Consider the following 16,782-nt stretch of genomic DNA (forward strand, 5'->3'; position numbering starts at 1 on the left):
CAAAGTGCCAGGAGCCGGAGTGCTGCGCGAGGGTCCCTGTGCTGGGGGGACCGGGGTCTGCATTGGCTGCAAAGGGGTGTACCGAACTGTCCAGGACTTGGATGCCCAGGCAAAACATGTCCGCCTAGACGGTTGCCATGTCCTGGCAGAGCGGTCAGCAGAAGTGCTGCAGGGCAGAGCGCAGTGGTGGGAACAGGGTGCTGTTGCTCCCCCCGCCCCCCCCTACGAGCTGGGGGACGGGGTATTTGTGGCAAAACTGGGGATAAGTTGGGATTTGACACCTGGCAGTGGCTTTCTGCCAGCAGCTAGTGGCCGTGGCACCTGAGCTGGGCTGGGCGGTCCGTCAGCAGAGCAGCTCAACAGTCCCCCGACACAGTGATGCTGCTGAGGCTGTTGCAAAGCAAATCCCTGCCTGGAGCTTGCTGGCCTTGCTTCACGGCTGCCCGCTTGGGATTGCCATGGGGCTCTGGCCACGGAGCTTCGTGCCTCAGCCTGGCTCATGGCCGGTGGGGTCCTTGCAGCAGGCGAAGGGTCGGTGTTGTGGGGGTTTGTGCTCCGGCCGGTCCCCACCGGGCACCCAAATGGAATCTAAAACTCAAACCCCCATGGCCGGTGCTTCGCCTGCTGTGGTTTGCTTGTCGTGTCCAGCTCAGCAAAACCGGGTGACCCTGACGTAACGGATAGTAATCCAAGGGCCGTATCACGGCGCCAACAGGAGGGTCAGGGCCACCGTGGAGGCTCTTGTCCTCAGGAACATCAGCAAACATGCGTGTGAAATTCCAACTTTTATTAGCGAGGATCAGCAGGATCCTGGGAAGGGGGCTGGGAGGGCAGCGGGGTGTTGGAGTGTCCTCTGAGGATTCTGGTTTCTTCTTCCTCAGGCAGAGGAGCCGGGGCGCTGTGTGAGGGTCCCTGCGCTGGGGGAGCTGGAGTCTGGGCTCCGACTGCAATGAGGGGCACTGCAAGAGCCAGGGAAAGGATGAGCACAACCAGCCCATGCCACGTTCCCTCCCTTCCCGGATCACAGCGCTGCGCCTGTCCCAGGTCCCAGATGTCTCTGGTGGCCACGTGGCCCTTGGGACCCTGTCCACCAGCTGCACCACTCACCAGTGCCCGTGTCGCTGCAGTCAGCACACTCCCAGGTGTTGGCGTCTTCTCCCACGGCAGAACAGAGCTGGTGTGTTCCGCGGGAGCCGCAGGAGCTGCAGAGCAGGAGTCTCCAGGGCCTGGGGGAGCAACGGAACCCGCTGTCACCAAAGGCCCCCGAGCTGTGGGGTGCCAGCCCCCAAGGCTTGCGCTGAGCCCACCTCCACCCTGCTCCCTTGCTGACAGCCCAGGCTGAGCTGCCAGCACGCACCATGCACCGTGGCTGGCTCAGCATCCCAGGGGACCTCCATCCCTGCCCAAAGGAGGAGACGAAGGCATCGTCGCCTCGCTGGGGCTTTGGGGACCGGGATGATCAGCACTCACCCATTCTCCTCCGCCTGCTCCCGTCCTGCCGGGCACAGGCACAGGCCAGCATCGCAGGAGCCGTGCCGCTCATAATGGTCTGCAAAGGCTCCATCCTCCTCCCAGGCAGCATCCCTGCGGGAGCCTGGGAGGTCGCCATGCCCTGGCACAGAGAGCAGCAGAAATGGTGCAGGGCAGACCGCAGCGCCTGGCCCGAGGTTACAGATGGCATCAGCGTCAGCATCGGGGTGGGGTGGTCCTGGTCCCCCCACCAGAACTGGGTGATGACGTCAGGGTCCGGGGCAGATTGCGCCTACCTGGATGCAGCGCCGGTGGAACCAAGCGCTGGCACAGGCGGGGCAGACCAGGGTGTCGTAGGTGGGTCGCCCCGCCACCGCCTCCAGGCACACGAGGCAGGCGGTCTGGTCCTGCTGCACCGCCCGCACCCGCTGCACCGGGCGGTGCTTCCAGCAGAAGGACCTGTGGGACGGAAATGAAAGTTCAGCCCCAGCCCTCCTTTGCCCCAGCCCCGGCATCAGCACCACGGGGCGACTACACTCACTTGAACTCCCCGAAGAACTGGGCGATGCAGCCTCGCTCTCTTCCGCAGGGGAAGTGGAAGTTTCGGGGGCAGCGCCGGCCCCGGCAGCCGACCGAGGCGCCCCGCGGCCGGCAGATGCAGCACCTCTGGCGACGGCACGGACGTGGACAGCGAAAGGCCCCCGCGCTGCGGGCTGCCCGGCCCGGCGCCTCGCTGAGCCCACCGCCAGCCTGCTCCCCCGCTTCCTGTGGGGCTGAGCTGCCCGCCGTCACCCTGCCCCTGACGCCGAGGCGAGGAGCTCCGGTGCCGGCACGATTCGGAGCGGAGCGGTCCAGCGCCGTGTACGGGGGGGGTCCCGAACCGGGGATACCCAGGGGAGCGGAGAGACCCGCCGGGAGCTCGCGGCTCGCGCGCCAGCGGCTGAGGAGAAGTAGGCGGGGCCAGGAGCAACGGCGGGAAACGTACCCGCAGCGTAACGACACTTGCCTCAGTCACCAGAAAGTTCTCGAACTGCAGCCTTCTTCATCGGGAAAAAATATTCGTTTTAACTTATTTCAGTTAAACGAAGTAGTTTGTGCTAAGAAAAGGGAAAATACAGACCCAAGGTCACCTTTATCGAAATAGTGATGCTGGGCACAAGTATAAATTGGGAGAGGAGTGTCTGGAGAGCGGCCCTGCATAAGGGATGTGGGGGGGGGTGCCGTGGAGAGCTGGCTCCATAGGAGTCATCAGGAGTGTGCCCTGGCAGCCGAGAGGGCAACTTCACCCAGGGTGCTGTTTTTTAGTGAGGATCTGCAGGTTTCTGGGACAGGGGCTGGGAGGGCTGTGGGTGTCATGGTGTCCTTCAAGGATCCTGGCCTCTTCTTCCTCAGACTATCTTTTGTTATTTTCCCATTTTTAACCCCTTCGCTCAGAGAGACCGCTTCCGCTTGGGTGGCAAAGCTGGGGGTGTCCATTTGGGCTTGCGGGGTGTAGGGCAAGGTCATTTAGAGTGGCACGCAATAAACACATGTAGAAAAAGGAAATAAACGTCTCCCTACAATAATGCCTTGACTCAGGTGTCCCACTTGTCCTGTGAGAGCATTAAACCACTCTGGGTTTGATGACCTGGGTGTGGGATAATCGCCCACACAGATGGAAGAGCTATGGCTCACGCTTTTTCAGGTTGAACTTCAATTCGATGTCGGGTTTGCGACACCAATAACACCGTCCCAAAGCTATCTATCTATCTCCTCTAGATAAGGCCCAGGTGTTTGTCAAAGATACCTGGCGTACTCGAACTCAAGAACCTGGTATCAGCAGAGGATGTAAACTAAGAGGAGCAGTTGGGTACAGAACGATACGGCATTCTCTGGGGTTGTTACATGAGTCTTGTCGTGGTTTTACCCCAGCCGGCAGCTGAGCACCACGCAGCCGCTCGTTCACTCCCCCCACCCTCATCGGGATGGGGAAGAGAATTGGAAGAGTTAAAGTGAGAAAACTCGTGGGTTGAGATAAAGACAGTTTAACAGGTAAAGCAAAAGCCGCGCACACAAGCAAAGGAAAGCAAGGAATTCATTCGCCACTTCCCATGGGCAGGCAGGTGTTCAGCCACCTCCAGGAAAGCAGGGCTCCGTCACGCGTAACGGTTACTTGGGAAGACAAACGCCATTGCTCCGAACGCCGCTGCCCCCCCCCCCCCCCTCTTCCCCCAAGCTCCTTATAAACTGAGCATGACGTCATATAGTATGGAATATCCCTTTGGTCGGTTTGGGTCACCTGTCCTGTCTGTGTCTCCTCCCAACTTCTTGTGCACCCCTAGCCATCCTGCTGGCCGGGCAGTGCAAGAAGCAGAAAAGGCCTTGGCCCCATGTAAACACTGCTCAACAATAGGTCCATAGAACAAAAGCATCTCTATATTATCAATGCTGTCTCCAGCACAAATCCAAAACATATCCCCACACTAGCTACTATGAAGAAAAATCAACCCTCTCAGCTGAAACCAGGACAATCTTCACATCTAGGGTATGATCATAGGGTGTTTGCTGGATGAATATTCCAGCAGTTTAACAAACCCCCCCTGCTTGCATAAGATGTGCCCTCCAATGTCGTAAAGTTTTAGTATGGGTTAGGTTTTTGAATTGTTCCTTCAACACCTTGTTCATTCTTTCGATCAAGCCACTAGCTTGGGGATGGTAGGCAGTGTGGAATATCCAATCTATTCCGAGCCCTTGAGCTCAATCTTGTATCTTATGTCCACTAAAGTGTGTTCCTTGATCGCTTTGTATTTGGTGAGGAGGTCCGTATCCATGGATGAGTTGTTCTAACGCTTCAGTTGTGCTATGTTGATTAGCGTATTTGGTGGGTTTAGCAAAACCCCAGTCCTGACACTGTATTCACAGCAGTGAATACATACTGCCACCCCCTTGACAGGGGCAGGGGGCCAATGTAACCGACCTGCCAGGTACTGAAGGACCGCTGACCCTGTTTTATCTGTCCCCATGGCCTGTAGAATGCCCTTAAATGGAGCTGCGTACAAATAGTACAATTATGTGCGCATGCTTTATAAATATGTAATGGCAAAGGGGTTTAATTGTGAGCAATGTCCCATGCGCAGGCAGTATGAGCCGATCGACGTCCACAAGCTGCATGTGCATTTACAGCTTGAGCCTGTGCTTTGGCAGAGGTCGTATGATCTACCTACCCGTTATTTTGTGACTCAAGCGAATGGGTTTTTTTTGATGAGCTTATTACCTTATTTGGTAATTCTCTAATCTGTCTACGCCACACTATTCCCCAAAATTGTATGGTAGTACTAGGGCTCTGTATTTTCTCTGCATTAGTTGCCCAGCCTCTGTCCTGTAAATGTGCTTTCAGTGATTCGGCAGTTACTTCAACTTCTTGTTGTGACTCTGTCATAATCAATAGGTCATCAATGTATTGGTAAACAGTAAGGGTACTTGACCACAGTGCTATCAGCTGCTGATCATTTGGTGGCAAATGGAGGGACTATGTTTGTATCCTTGAGGCAATGCTTGGAAAGTATATTGCTTGTATTGCCAGGTAAAGGCAAACTGGTCTTGGCGTTCTGAAGCAATAGCTATCGACAAGAAAGCATTAGCAAGATCTATCACCACCTTCCAGGGTTGTAAATTTTTGCTGATTTTTTCTATAAGAGTAGCTGTGCCTGGCACTGTAATGGCAGTTGGGGATGGGAGGTGGGACTCAATTCTCTCTAATCTACAGTCATTCTCCAAGTGCCGTCTGGTTTTCGAACAGGATTATTAATCCAAATAGGATTATTAAAAGCAAGTCCCGACTTTCTTGTCGGCCACGGCACAGCTGTTCCTGGATCCTGCCGACTACGCCAGCTGTGTGAGCCGGCACAGGCAAAACGCAGGAGCAACCAGAAAACCAGGGTCGAGATGCAAAGAGTAAATTTATTTTCGTTACCTCGCCAACTGGGGGATCCCCAAAGCAGCAGGCAGGCAGAGACACGCAAGCGGGGATGCAGGCACCGTGGAGCTCGGTCCACGCTAGAGTATCACCAAACCTGCTGTTTTTTGCCGGTATTCCAGGGATTCGCGCAGGCGTAGCTTGCCACTGTGCTTTGATCTGTCCCGTAGCAGGGCAGGAATCTCAAGCATGTTCGATAGGGTGCCTCCAAGTCTAAACCCAGATGTTCTACTTGCCCAAGAGACAAGGCTGAAGACAAATTAGCATGACATACGTGTTTTCCTACAGCCCAGTTGAGCGTGTTTATAATACTCCTCGCCAACGGTCCGTTATTTTTCAGCATTGTCCTTCAGGATCCTGGCCTCTCCTTCCTCAGCCAAAGTGCCAGGAGCCGGAGTGCTGCGCGAGGGTCCCTGTGCTGGGGGGACCGGGGTCTGCATTGGCTGCAAAGGGGTGTACCGAACTGTCCAGGACTTGGATGCCCAGGCAAAACATGTCCGCCTAGACGGTTGCCATGTCCTGGCAGAGCGGTCAGCAGAAGTGCTGCAGGGCAGAGCGCAGTGGTGGGAACAGGGTGCTGTTGCTCCCCCCGCCCCCCCCTACGAGCTGGGGGGACGGGGTATTTGTGGCAAAACTGGGGATAAGTTGGGATTTGACACCTGGCAGTGGCTTTCTGCAGCAGCTAGTGGCCGTGGCACCTGAGCTGGGCTGGGCGGTCCGTCAGCAGAAGCAGCTCAACAGTCCCCCGACACAGTGATGCTGCTGAGGCTGTTGCAAAGCAAATCCCTGCCTGGAGCTTGCTGGCCTTGCTTCACGGCTGCCCGCTTGGGATTGCCATGGGGCTCTGGGCCACGGAGCTTCGTGCCTCAGCCTGGCTCATGGCCGGTGGGGTCCTTGCAGCAGGCGAAGGGTCGGTGTTGTGGGGGTTTGTGCTCCGGCCGGTCCCCACCGGGCACGCCAAATGGAATCTAAAACTCAAACCCCCATGGCCGGTGCTTCGCCTGCTGTGGTTTGCTTGTCGTGTCCAGCTCAGCAAAACCGGGTGACCCCTGACGTAACGGATAGTAATCCAAGGGCCGTATCACGGCGCCAACAGGAGGGGTCAGGGCCACCGTGGAGGCTCTTGTCCTCAGGAACATCAGCAAACATGCGTGTGAAATTCCAACTTTTATTAGCGAGGATCGGCAGGATCCTGGGACAGGGGCTGGGAGGGCAGCGGGGTGTTGGAGTGTCCTCTGAGGATTCTGGTTTCTTCTTCCTCAGGCAGAGGAGCCGGGGGAGCTGGAGTCTGGGCTCCGACTGCAATGAGGGGCACTGCAAGAGCCAGGGAAAGGATGAGCACAACCAGCCCATGCTACGTTCCCTCCCTTCCCGGATCACAGCGCTGCGCCTGTCCCAGGTCCCAGATGTCTCTGGTGGCCACGTGGCCCTTGGGACCCTGTCCACCAGCTGCACCACTCACCAGTGCCCGTGTCGCTGCAGTCAGCACACTCCCAGGTGTTGGCGTCTTCTCCCACGGCAGAACAGAGCTGGTGTGTTCCGCGGGAGCCGCAGGAGCTGCAGAGCAGGAGTCTCCAGGGCCTGGGGGAGCAACGGAACCCGCTGTCACCAAAGGCCCCCGAGCTGTGGGGTGCCAGCCCCAAGGCTGCGCTGAGCCCACCTCCACCCTGCTCCCTTGCTGACAGCCCAGGCTGAGCTGCCAGCACGCACCATGCACCGTGGCTGGCTCAGCATCCCAGGGGACCTCCATCCCTGCCCAAAGGAGGAGACGAAGGCATCGTCGCCTCGCTGGGGCTTTGGGGACCGGGATGATCAGCACTCACCCATTCTCCTCCGCCTGCTCCCGTCCTGCCGGGCACAGGCACAGGCCAGCATCGCAGGAGCCGTGCCGCTCATAATGGTCTGCAAAGGCTCCATCCTCCTCCCAGGCAGCATCCCTGCGGGAAGCGGGGAGCGCTCAGTACCAAGAGCATCAGGGATCACCCCGCAGGCACCCCGGGAGGCAGGAGGGGACCAGCTGGGGCATCGCGGAGCGGGAGTGCGCAAGGCAGCGGGGAGCATACCGACCTGTTGGGGATTTTGATGCCCAGGCGGAACATCTCCGCCTGGAAGGTCGCCATGTCCCGCACAGAGGGCAGCAGAAATGGTGCAGGGCAGACCGCAGCGCCTGGCCCTAGGTTACAGGTGGCATCAGCGTCAGCATCGGGTGGGGTGGTCCTGGTCCCCCCACCTGAGCTGGGTGATGACGTCAGGGTCCGGGGGCAGATTGCGCCGACCTGGATGCAGCGCCGGTGGAACCAAGCGCTGGCACAGGCGGGGCAGACCAGGGTGTCGTAGGTGGGTCGCCCCGCCACCGCCTCCAGGCACACGAGGCAGGCGGTCTGGTCCTGCTGCACCGCCCGCACCCGCTGCACCGGGCGGTGCTTCCAGCAGAAGGACCTGTGGGACGGAAATGAAAGTTCAGCCCAGCCCTCCTTTGCCCCAGCCCCGGCATCAGCACCACGGGGCGACTACACTCACTTGAACTCCCCGAAGAAACTGGGAGATGCAGCCTCGCTCTCTTCCGCAGGGGAAGTGGAAGTTTCGGGGGCAGCGCCGGCCCTTGCAGGTGACCGAGGCACCCTGCAGGCGGCAGATGCAGCACCTCTGGGGATGACAAAGAGGTGGGCAGTGTCAGTGCCACAGACCCAGCCCTGGGGATCCTGGTTTGCCCTCACCCAGCACAGCCCGCCCCATTTTGGTGGGCTGCCTGGCTGGTGACACCGAGCCCCTACTAATGCCGCCGATCCTCTCCAAGTCCCCCATTTCTGCAGCAATGGGGCTTTGTGGATGAAGGAGGAGCTGGGGCAGGGCTGGCTTGCAGCCGGCTGTCAGAGGATCCCTGGGGGCCTGCTGCCCTGTGCAGCACACCGGAGACGGGGCGCGGGGACCACGGTGGGGACACGTATCCCCAGCCTCACCTTTTGTGCCACCCGCTTCAGCTCCTGCCGGATGTCGGGGAAGAGGAAGCCGTAGAAGCCCTCTTCATCGGCCCCTCTCTGCGTCAGTCCGCTGGCGTGGTACTGCAAGTGGGGAACAGAGGGCGCGTGGCAGGGGCTGCTGGCGGTGCAGGGCTGGGGACCAGGGTTGTTTGGGGACTGGGGACTGTGGAGCCCCGGGGACTCACCAGGCAGTTCTCATGGATGAGGAGCCCATCCTGACGGCACAGCTGCCCGAAGATCTCGGGGTCACAGTCTCCCCGTCGGCAGAGCCCGCACACTGCTGGGGGACAGTGGCACCGTCACCCTCAGCACCACACCGGGGTGGCAGTTTGGGTAATGCCGGGAACAGGATCGGGGAGAGGCTGGAGCACCTTGCCACGGCTCAGGGGCCTCTGCTTGCCCAGCCGGGCACCGGCCAAAATGCCCTCTGGCCGGTGCCCGGAGGGATTTTCTGCGCCTACCTTCCTCCTTGGGGATCTGACGCTTCCTTTTCCGTGGGGGAGGCACACCCGAGGGTCCTGCCTGCTCCTCCGGCGGCGCTGTGGGACACTGTGCGGCGGGGGACTCCCCATCTTGCGGCGCTGTGACCTCAGCTCCATCACTACAAGTGGCTGCAGTGAAGGAGATGACTTGGCGTGGGGACGTCGGTGCGGTCACAGGACCGTCCTGATCCTCCAGCGTCTGTGCAAAAGCACCACTGAGCGGGGGGCGGTTGCACGGGGGTAGTTATGCAGCCCGGGGTGTTTGTGACACGGCACCGCATGCACGCGCCATCACAAACGCAGTCTTGCATGTGCGGAGCCGTGTCACAAACATCCCCACGCCAGGTCATCACCATCTTCTCTGTATCCGGGACCTGGAGACAGGCGCAGGGCTGCGATCGGGGAAGGGAGGGAACGTGGCATGGGCTGGTTGTGCTCATCGTTTCCCTGGCTCTTGCAGTGCCCACTGCTGCAGTCGGCCCAGACTCCAGCTCCCCCAGCGCAGGGACCCTCACACAGCACCCCGGCTCCTCTGCCTGAGGAAGAAGAAACCAGAATCCTCAGAGGACACTCCAACACCCCGCTGCCCTCCCAGCCCCCTTCCCAGGATCCTGCCGATCCTCGCTAATAAAAGTTGGAACTTCACACGTCTGTTTGCTGGTGTGCCTGAGCACAGCAGGGCAGGAGCCTCCACAGTGGCCCCAACCCTCCTGTTGGTACTGCAGGTGCTGCCAGGCCCTTCCCCAAATAGGAGCTGGCCCTGGCAGCCCCAGGTGAGATGCTGGTGTCACCTCATGGGGATGTGCTGGGTGGAGAGGGGAACAGAGGGCGCGTGCCAGGGCCTACCGGCAGTGGGGGCTGGGGACCGGGAGTATTTGGGGACCAGGGGGTGCTGAAGGCCCGGGGACTCACCAGGCAGTTCTCATGGATGCAGAGCCCATGCTGATGGCACAGCTGCCCAAAGACCTCGGGGTCGCAGTCTTCCCACCGGCAGAGTCCGCACACCGGCAGGGGACGTCGGCGCTGTCCCCCTCAGCATCGCTCCGGGGTGGCGGTTCAGGGTAATGCTGGGAGCGGGATGGGGGGAGAGGCCCGGAGAAGTTCCCCCGCGGTGGCAGAGGCCTCTGCTTGCAGAGCCGGGTACCGGCCAAAATCCCCTCTGGCCTGGGGGGTTGGGGTCTGAGCCGGGTTCAACAGAGGTCACTGCAAGGGGAAGGGCGAGGATGAGCACAAGTAGCCCATGCCACATTCCCTCCCTTCCCGGATCACAGCCCTGCGCCTGGTCCCAGGTCCCAGGTGTCTGGGGTGGCCACGTGGCCCTTGGGACCCTGTCCCACCAGCTGCACCACTCACCGGTGCCCGTGTCGCTGCAGTCACCGTCTGTGACTCCCAGGTGTTGGTATCTTCTCCCACAGTGCAGCCGAGCAGGTGCGTCCCTCAGGAGCCACAGGAGCCGCAGAGGAGTCTCCGGGGCCTGGGGGAGCAACAGGACGTGCTGCCACCAACGGCCTCTGAGCTGTGGGGTGCCAACCCCACCGCTGCACTGAGCCCACCTCCACCCTGCTCCCCCGCTAGCAGCCCGGGCTCAGCTGTCGGCACGCACCCTGCGCCATGCCTGGCTCGGCATCCCAAGGGACCTTCGTCCCTGCCCGAACAAGGAGACAAAGGTTATTGTCTCCTCGCTGGGTCTTCGGGGATGGGGATCACCAGCACTCAGCCCTTCTCCTCCACCTGCTCCCGTCCTGCCAGCCACAGGGACTGGCCAGTGCCGCAGGTGCCGTGCCGCTGGTAATGGCAGAGACGGCAGTGGAAATGATGCAGGAGAGACTGCAGCGCCTGGCTCTACGTTAGAGATGGCATCAGCATCAGCATCAGCATCAGCGATAGGACGGTCCTGTTCTGCACCGCCCCCCCCCCCCCCCAAATAGCTGGCTGACGGGGTGACGACAAGGATGATCAGGTCAGGGGCCGCGGGAGATGGCACCCACCTGGATGCAGCGGTGGTGGAAGCAGGCGCTGGCAGAGGCGGGACAGACCAGGGTGTCCGAGCAGGGCCGCCCCGCCACCGTGTCCAGGCAGATGAGGCAGCAGGTCTGGTCCTGCTGCACCGCCCGCACCCGCTGCACCGGGCGGTGCTTCCAGCAGAAGGACCTGTGGGATGGAGGTGGCAGTTCAGCCCCAGCCATCCTCCACCGCAGTCCCAGCTACACTGACTTGAACTCCCCGAAGAACTGGGAGAAGCAACCTCGTTCGCTGCCAGAGGGGAAGTGGAAGATTCGGGGGCAGCGCCGGCCTCAGGTGTCACCCCGCAGCCGGCAGATGCAGCATCTCTGGGGACGGCATGGAGGTGGAGGGTGTCAGTGCCACAGACCCAGCCCTGGGGATCCTGGTTTGCCCTCACCCAGCACAGCCCGCCCCATTTTGGTGGGCTGCCTGGCTGGTGACACCGGGCCCCTGATAATCACGCCACCAGTCCTCTCCAAGTCCCCCATTTCTGCAGAAATGGGGCTTTGTGGACGAAGGCTTCCACAGCCGCCCTGATCGCTCTCCTCCTCACAGTCTCCTGCGTCCTGTCGGAGGCCCATCTTGGTGAGCACGTCGTCGCTGCGTTTTCCTTGGGGCTGGATGTGCCCTCGCTCCATGGGAGCTGCCGGGGCAGCTGGAAAGCCCCATCCCTTTCAGCGGGACCCTGGCTGCTGAGGGGAGGGCTGGGAGCAGCAGACCACTGCCAATGCTGGGACTCAGACCTGGGGCCAGGGGTCTCCTTGGGTGCCCCAGGACACAAGGAGAGGGGATGGGATATGGCAAATCCCTGGGGGATCCCAAGTGCCAGTGGACCCAGAGGCTGTGCTGTAGCCTGGGGTCTCACCAGGGCTGTGTGTCTTTCTGCCCTCACAGATGGCGTCCCCACCACCTGCTGCTTCAGCTACCAGCAACGCCCCGTGCCACGGGGCCTCGTTGCCTCTGTCTACATCACCAGCAGCAGCTGTGCCCAGCCAGGGGTGATGTGAGTACCCACCTGTGGTGGGTTGACCCTGGCTGAGGGCCAGGTGCCCACCAGAGCCGCTCTATCACTCCCCTCTTTCATTAGACAGGGGAGAAAAGGTACAATGAAAAAAAAACTTACGGGTCGAGATAAGGACAGGGAGAGATCATTCTCTAATTATCATCACGAGCAAAACAGACCCGAACTTAGAGAGGGAATTCATCTTATTTATTACTAAGCAAAACAGAGTAGAGGAATGAGAAATAAAACCAAATCTTAAAAACACCTCCCCCCACCCCCCTCCCATCTTCCCGGCTCAACTTCACTCCCGGCTTCAACCTCCGCCCCCCCGCCCAGCGGCACGGGGACGGGGAGTGGGGGTTACGGTCAGTTCATCACGCGGTGTTTCTGCCGCCTCTTCATCCTCAGGGGGAGGACTCATCGTTCCCCTGCTCCAGCGTGGGGTCCCTCTCACGGGAGACAGTCCTTCACGACCTTCTCCAACGGTGAGTCTCCTCCCCGGGCGTGCAGACACTTCAGGAGCAACTGCTCCAGCCGTGGGTCCCCCACGGGGTCACACACGTCCTGCCAGCAAACGTGCTCTGGCGTGGGTCTAGTCTCTCCACGGATCCACAGGTCCCTGCCAGGGAGCTCTGCTCCAGCGCAGGGCTTCCCACGGGGCCACAGCCTCCTTCAGGTGTCTCCACCTGCTCCGGCGTGGGGTCCTCCACGGGCTGCAGGTGGAATCGCTACACCCCCTCATCCTCCCTCCATGGGCTGCAGGGGGACAGCCTGCCTCACCATGGTCTTCACCATGGGCTGCAGGGGGATCTTGCTCCGGCGCCTGGAGCACCTCCTGCCCCTCCTTCTGCACTGACCTTGGTATCTGCAGATGTTCTTACATCTTCTCACTCCTCTCTCTCTGGCTGCAAAAGCGCTCTCTAACTGTTTTTCTCTTTCTTAAATATGTTATCACAGAGGCGCTGATTGGCTTGGCCTTGGCCAGCGGCGGGTCCGTCTTGGAGCCGGCTGGCATTGGCTCTATCAGACACAGGGGTAGCTTCTAGCAGCTTCTCACAGAAGCCACCCCTGTAGCCCCCCCCGCTACCAAAACCTTGCCACGCAAAACCAACACACCACCACTGCCAGGGGCTTGGGGTGTGATGGCCGAGGCAGTGCCTCGAGGGTGGCTGGGAGGGGGATGGGGACACCCGGGGTGCTGCTGGTGGGACCCATCGCAGACATCCCGCTGACCTGGCCGTGCACCTCAACACCGGTTTTCTCCCGGCAGCCTGGTCAGCAAGAAGAAGGAGGAGCTGTGTGCGGACCCCCAGGCGCCCTGGGTGCAGGCGCATCTGAAGCACTTCCAGACCCCAAAGAACTGACCCCTCCCTGCTGCCACCTGCGATGGCCCCGGTGCGATGCCCAGCAGGCTTGTCTTCCAGCCCCAAGCTCGCAAGAACTGCAGCCATCTTCAACAGGAACATTTATTCTATTTTTAAGTTAAACTCAATATTTTGGCTAAGAAAAGTGAAAATATAAACTGTATAAAAATAATAATTTAAGCCCAAATAATTTAAACTATATCAATGTGCCTGTCAATGAAGCGTCAGGAGTTTGATGCCTAAATAAAGCCTTTGTGCTGTCACCCCTTTGGGTGTCTCTGCAGTCCTTGCTGGAGCCCCAGTATGGGAGAAGGGACCCACAGGGACCCCTTGCCTTCCCTACACCCTGGGTTCACTGTTCCACTCCACACAGGGCGGCCTTGGCCCCACGGCAGCTCCTGCGGTGCTTGCTGCTGCCCAGCCCGGGTTGAGCTCCGGCACCACCCAGCACATCCCCATGAGGTGACACCAGCATCTCACCTGGGGCTGCCAGGGCCAGCTCCTATTTGGGGAAGGGCCTGGCAGCACCTGCAGTACCAACAGGAGGGTTGGGGCCCACTGTGGAGGCTCCTGCCCTGCTGTGCTCAGGCACACCAGCAAACAGATGTGTGAAGTTCCAACTTTTATTAGCGAGGATCGGCAGGATCCTGGGACAGGGGCTGGGAGGGCAGCGGGGTGTTGGAGTGTCCTCTGAGGATTCTGGTTTCTTCTTCCTCAGGCAGAGGAGCCGGGGTGCTGTGTGAGGGTCCCTGCGCTGGGGGGAGCTGGAGTCTGGGCTCCGACTGCAATGAGGGGCACTGCAAGAGCCAGGGAAAGGATGAGCACAACCAGCCCATGCCACGTTTCCCTCCCTTCCCGGATCACAGCGCTGCGCCTGTCCCAGGTCCCCAGCTGTCTCTGGTGGCCACGTGGCCCTTGGGACCCTGTCCACCAGCTGCACCACTCACCAGTGCCCGTGTCGCTGCAGTCAGCACACTCCCAGGTGTTGGCTCTTCTCCCACGGCAGAACAGAGCTGGTGTGTTCCGCGGGAAGCCGCAGGAGCTGCAGAGCAGGAGTCTCCAGGGCCTGGGGGAGCAACGGAACCCGCTGTCACCAAAGGCCCCCGAGCTGTGGGGTGCCAGCCCCAAGGCTGCGCTGAGCCCACCTCCACCCTGCTCCCTTGCTGACAGCCCAGGCTGAGCTGCCCAGCACGCACCATGCACCGTGGCTGGCTCAGCATCCCAGGGGACCTCCATCCCCTGCCCAAAGGAGGAGACGAAGGCATCGTCGCCTCGCTGGGGCTTTGGGGACCGGGATGATCAGCACCACCCATTCTCCTCCGCCCTGCTCCCGTCCTGCCGGGCACAGGCACAGGGCCAGCATCGCAGAGAGCCGTGCCGCTCATAATGGTCTGCAAAGGCTCCATCCTCCTCCCAGGCAGCATCCCTGCGGGAAGCGGGGAGCGCTCAGTACCAAGAGCATCAGGGATCACCCCGCAGGCACCCCGGGAGGGCAGGAGGGGACCAGCTTGGGGCATCGCGGAGCGGGAAGTGCGCAAGGCAGCGGGGAGCATACCCGACCTGTTGGGGATTTTGATGCCCAGGCGGAACATCTCCGCCTGGAAGGTCGCCATGTCCCGGCACAGAGGTCAGCAGAAATGGTGCAGGGCAGACCGCAGCGCCTGGCCACTAGGTTACAGGTGGCATCAGCGTCAGCATCGGGGTGGGTGGTCCTGGTCCCCCCACCTGAGCTGGGTGATGACGTCAGGGTCCGGGGCAGATTGCGCCTACCTGGATGCAGCGCCGGTGGAACCAAGCGCTGGCACAGGCGGGGCAGACCAGGGTGTCGTAGGTGGGTCGCCCCGCCACCGCCTCCAGGCACACGAGGCAGGCGGTCTGGTCCTGCTGCACCGCCCGCACCCGCTGCACCGGGCGGTGCTTCCAGCAGAAGGACCTGTGGGACGGAAATGAAAGTTCAGCCCCAGCCCTCCTTTGCCCCAGCCCGGCATCAGCACCACGGGGCGACTACACTCACTTGAACTCCCCGAAGAACTGGGAGATGCAGCCTCGCTCTCTTCCGCAGGGGAAGTGGAAGTTTCGGGGGCAGCGCCGGCCCTTGCAGGTGACCGAGGGCACCCTGCAGGCGGCAGATGCAGCACCTCTGGGGATGACAAAGAGGTGGGGCAGTGTCAGTGCCACAGACCCAGCCCTGGGGATCCTGGTTTGCCCTCACCCAGCACAGCCCGCCCCATTTTGGTGGGCTGCCTGGCTGGTGACACCGAGCCCCTACTAATGCCGCCGATCCTCTCCAAGTCCCCCATTTCTGCAGCAATGGGGCTTTGTGGATGAAGGAGGAGCTGGGGCAGGGCTGGCTTGCAGCCGGCTGTCAGAGGATCCCTGGGGGCCTGCTGCCCTGTGCAGCACACCGGAGACGGGGCGCGGGGACCACGGTGGGGACACGTATCCCCAGCCTCACCTTTTGTGCCACCCGCTTCAGCTCCTGCCGGATGTCGGGGAAGAGGAAGCCGTAGAAGCCCTCTTCATCGGCCCCTCTCTGCGTCAGTCCGCTGGCGTGGTACTGCAAGTGGGGAACAGAGGGCGCGTGGCAGGGGCTGCTGGCGGTGCAGGGCTGGGGACCAGGGTTGTTTGGGGACTGGGGACTGTGGAGCCCCGGGGACCTCACCAGGCAGTTCTCATGGATGAGGAGCCCATCCTGGACGGCACAGCTGCCCGAAGATCTCGGGGTCACAGTCTCCCCGTCGGCAGAGCCCGCCACACTGCTGGGGGACAGTGGCACCGTCACCCTCAGCACCACACCGGGGTGGCAGTTGGGGTAATGCCGGGAACAGGATCGGGGAGAGGCTGGAGCACCTTGCCACGGTCTCAGGGGCCTCTGCTTGCCCAGCCGGGGCACCGGCCAAAATGCCCTCTGGCAGGTGCCCGGAGGGATTTTCTGCGCCTACCTTCCTCCTTGGGGATCTGACGCTTCCTCTTTCCGTGGGGGAGGCACACCCGAGGGTCCTGCCTGCTCCTCCGGCGGCGCTGTGGGACACTGTGCGGGCGGGGGACCTCCCCCATCTTGCGGCGCTGTGACCTCAGCTCCATCACTACAAGTGGCTGCAGTGAAGGAGATGACTTGGCGTGGGGACGTCGGTGCTGGTCACAGACCGTCCCTGATCCTCCAGCGTCTGTGGCAAAAGCACCACTGAGCGGGGGGCGGTTGCACGGGGGTAGTTATGCAGCCCGGGGTGTTTGTGACACGGCACCGCATGCACGCGCCATCACAAACGCAGTCTTGCATGTGCGGAGCCGTGTCACAAACATCCCCACGCCAGGTCATCACCATCTTCTCTGTATCCGGGACCTGGAGACAGGCGCAGGGCTGCGATCGGGGAAGGGAGGGAACGTGGCATGGGCTGGTTGTGCTCATCGTTTCCCTGGCTCTTGCAGTGCCCACTGCTGCAGTCGGCCCAGACTCCAGCTCCCCCAGCGCAGGGACCCTCACACAGCACCCCGGCTCCTCTGCCTGAGGACGAAGAAACCA

The 16,782-nt window shown here is 61.1% G+C and overlaps 2 protein-coding genes and 1 pseudogene across 2 annotated transcripts; all 3 read right to left on the bottom strand.

Annotated features, from left to right (window-relative positions):
* Positions 1-574: 574 nt before the first annotated feature.
* Positions 575-5,616, bottom strand: LOC142604580 (E3 ubiquitin-protein ligase PHF7-like). Its single transcript, XM_075771919.1, is given in 9 exon segments — positions 575-959; positions 1,108-1,226; positions 1,471-1,594; positions 1,597-1,664; positions 1,768-1,929; positions 2,012-2,410; positions 3,257-3,279; positions 5,423-5,430; positions 5,523-5,616. Coding segments are annotated over 9 exon segments (1,167 nt in total). The 3' UTR covers positions 575-789.
* A 1,185-nt stretch (positions 5,617-6,801) lies between these two features.
* On the bottom strand, positions 6,802-9,169 carry LOC142604581 (E3 ubiquitin-protein ligase PHF7-like). The gene is given in 11 exon segments (XM_075771921.1): positions 6,802-7,006; positions 7,249-7,362; positions 7,493-7,550; positions 7,553-7,598; positions 7,702-7,864; positions 7,946-7,962; positions 7,964-8,071; positions 8,386-8,487; positions 8,592-8,686; positions 8,868-9,103; positions 9,165-9,169. Coding segments are annotated over 11 exon segments (1,149 nt in total).
* A 4,592-nt stretch (positions 9,170-13,761) lies between these two features.
* LOC142604586 (E3 ubiquitin-protein ligase PHF7-like) lies at positions 13,762-16,316 on the bottom strand (annotated as a pseudogene).
* Positions 16,317-16,782: the final 466 nt, after the last annotated feature.

This window comes from Balearica regulorum, chromosome 19, assembly GCF_011004875.1.
Source record: "Balearica regulorum gibbericeps isolate bBalReg1 chromosome 19, bBalReg1.pri, whole genome shotgun sequence".
Taxonomy (NCBI): Eukaryota; Metazoa; Chordata; class Aves; order Gruiformes; family Gruidae; genus Balearica; species Balearica regulorum.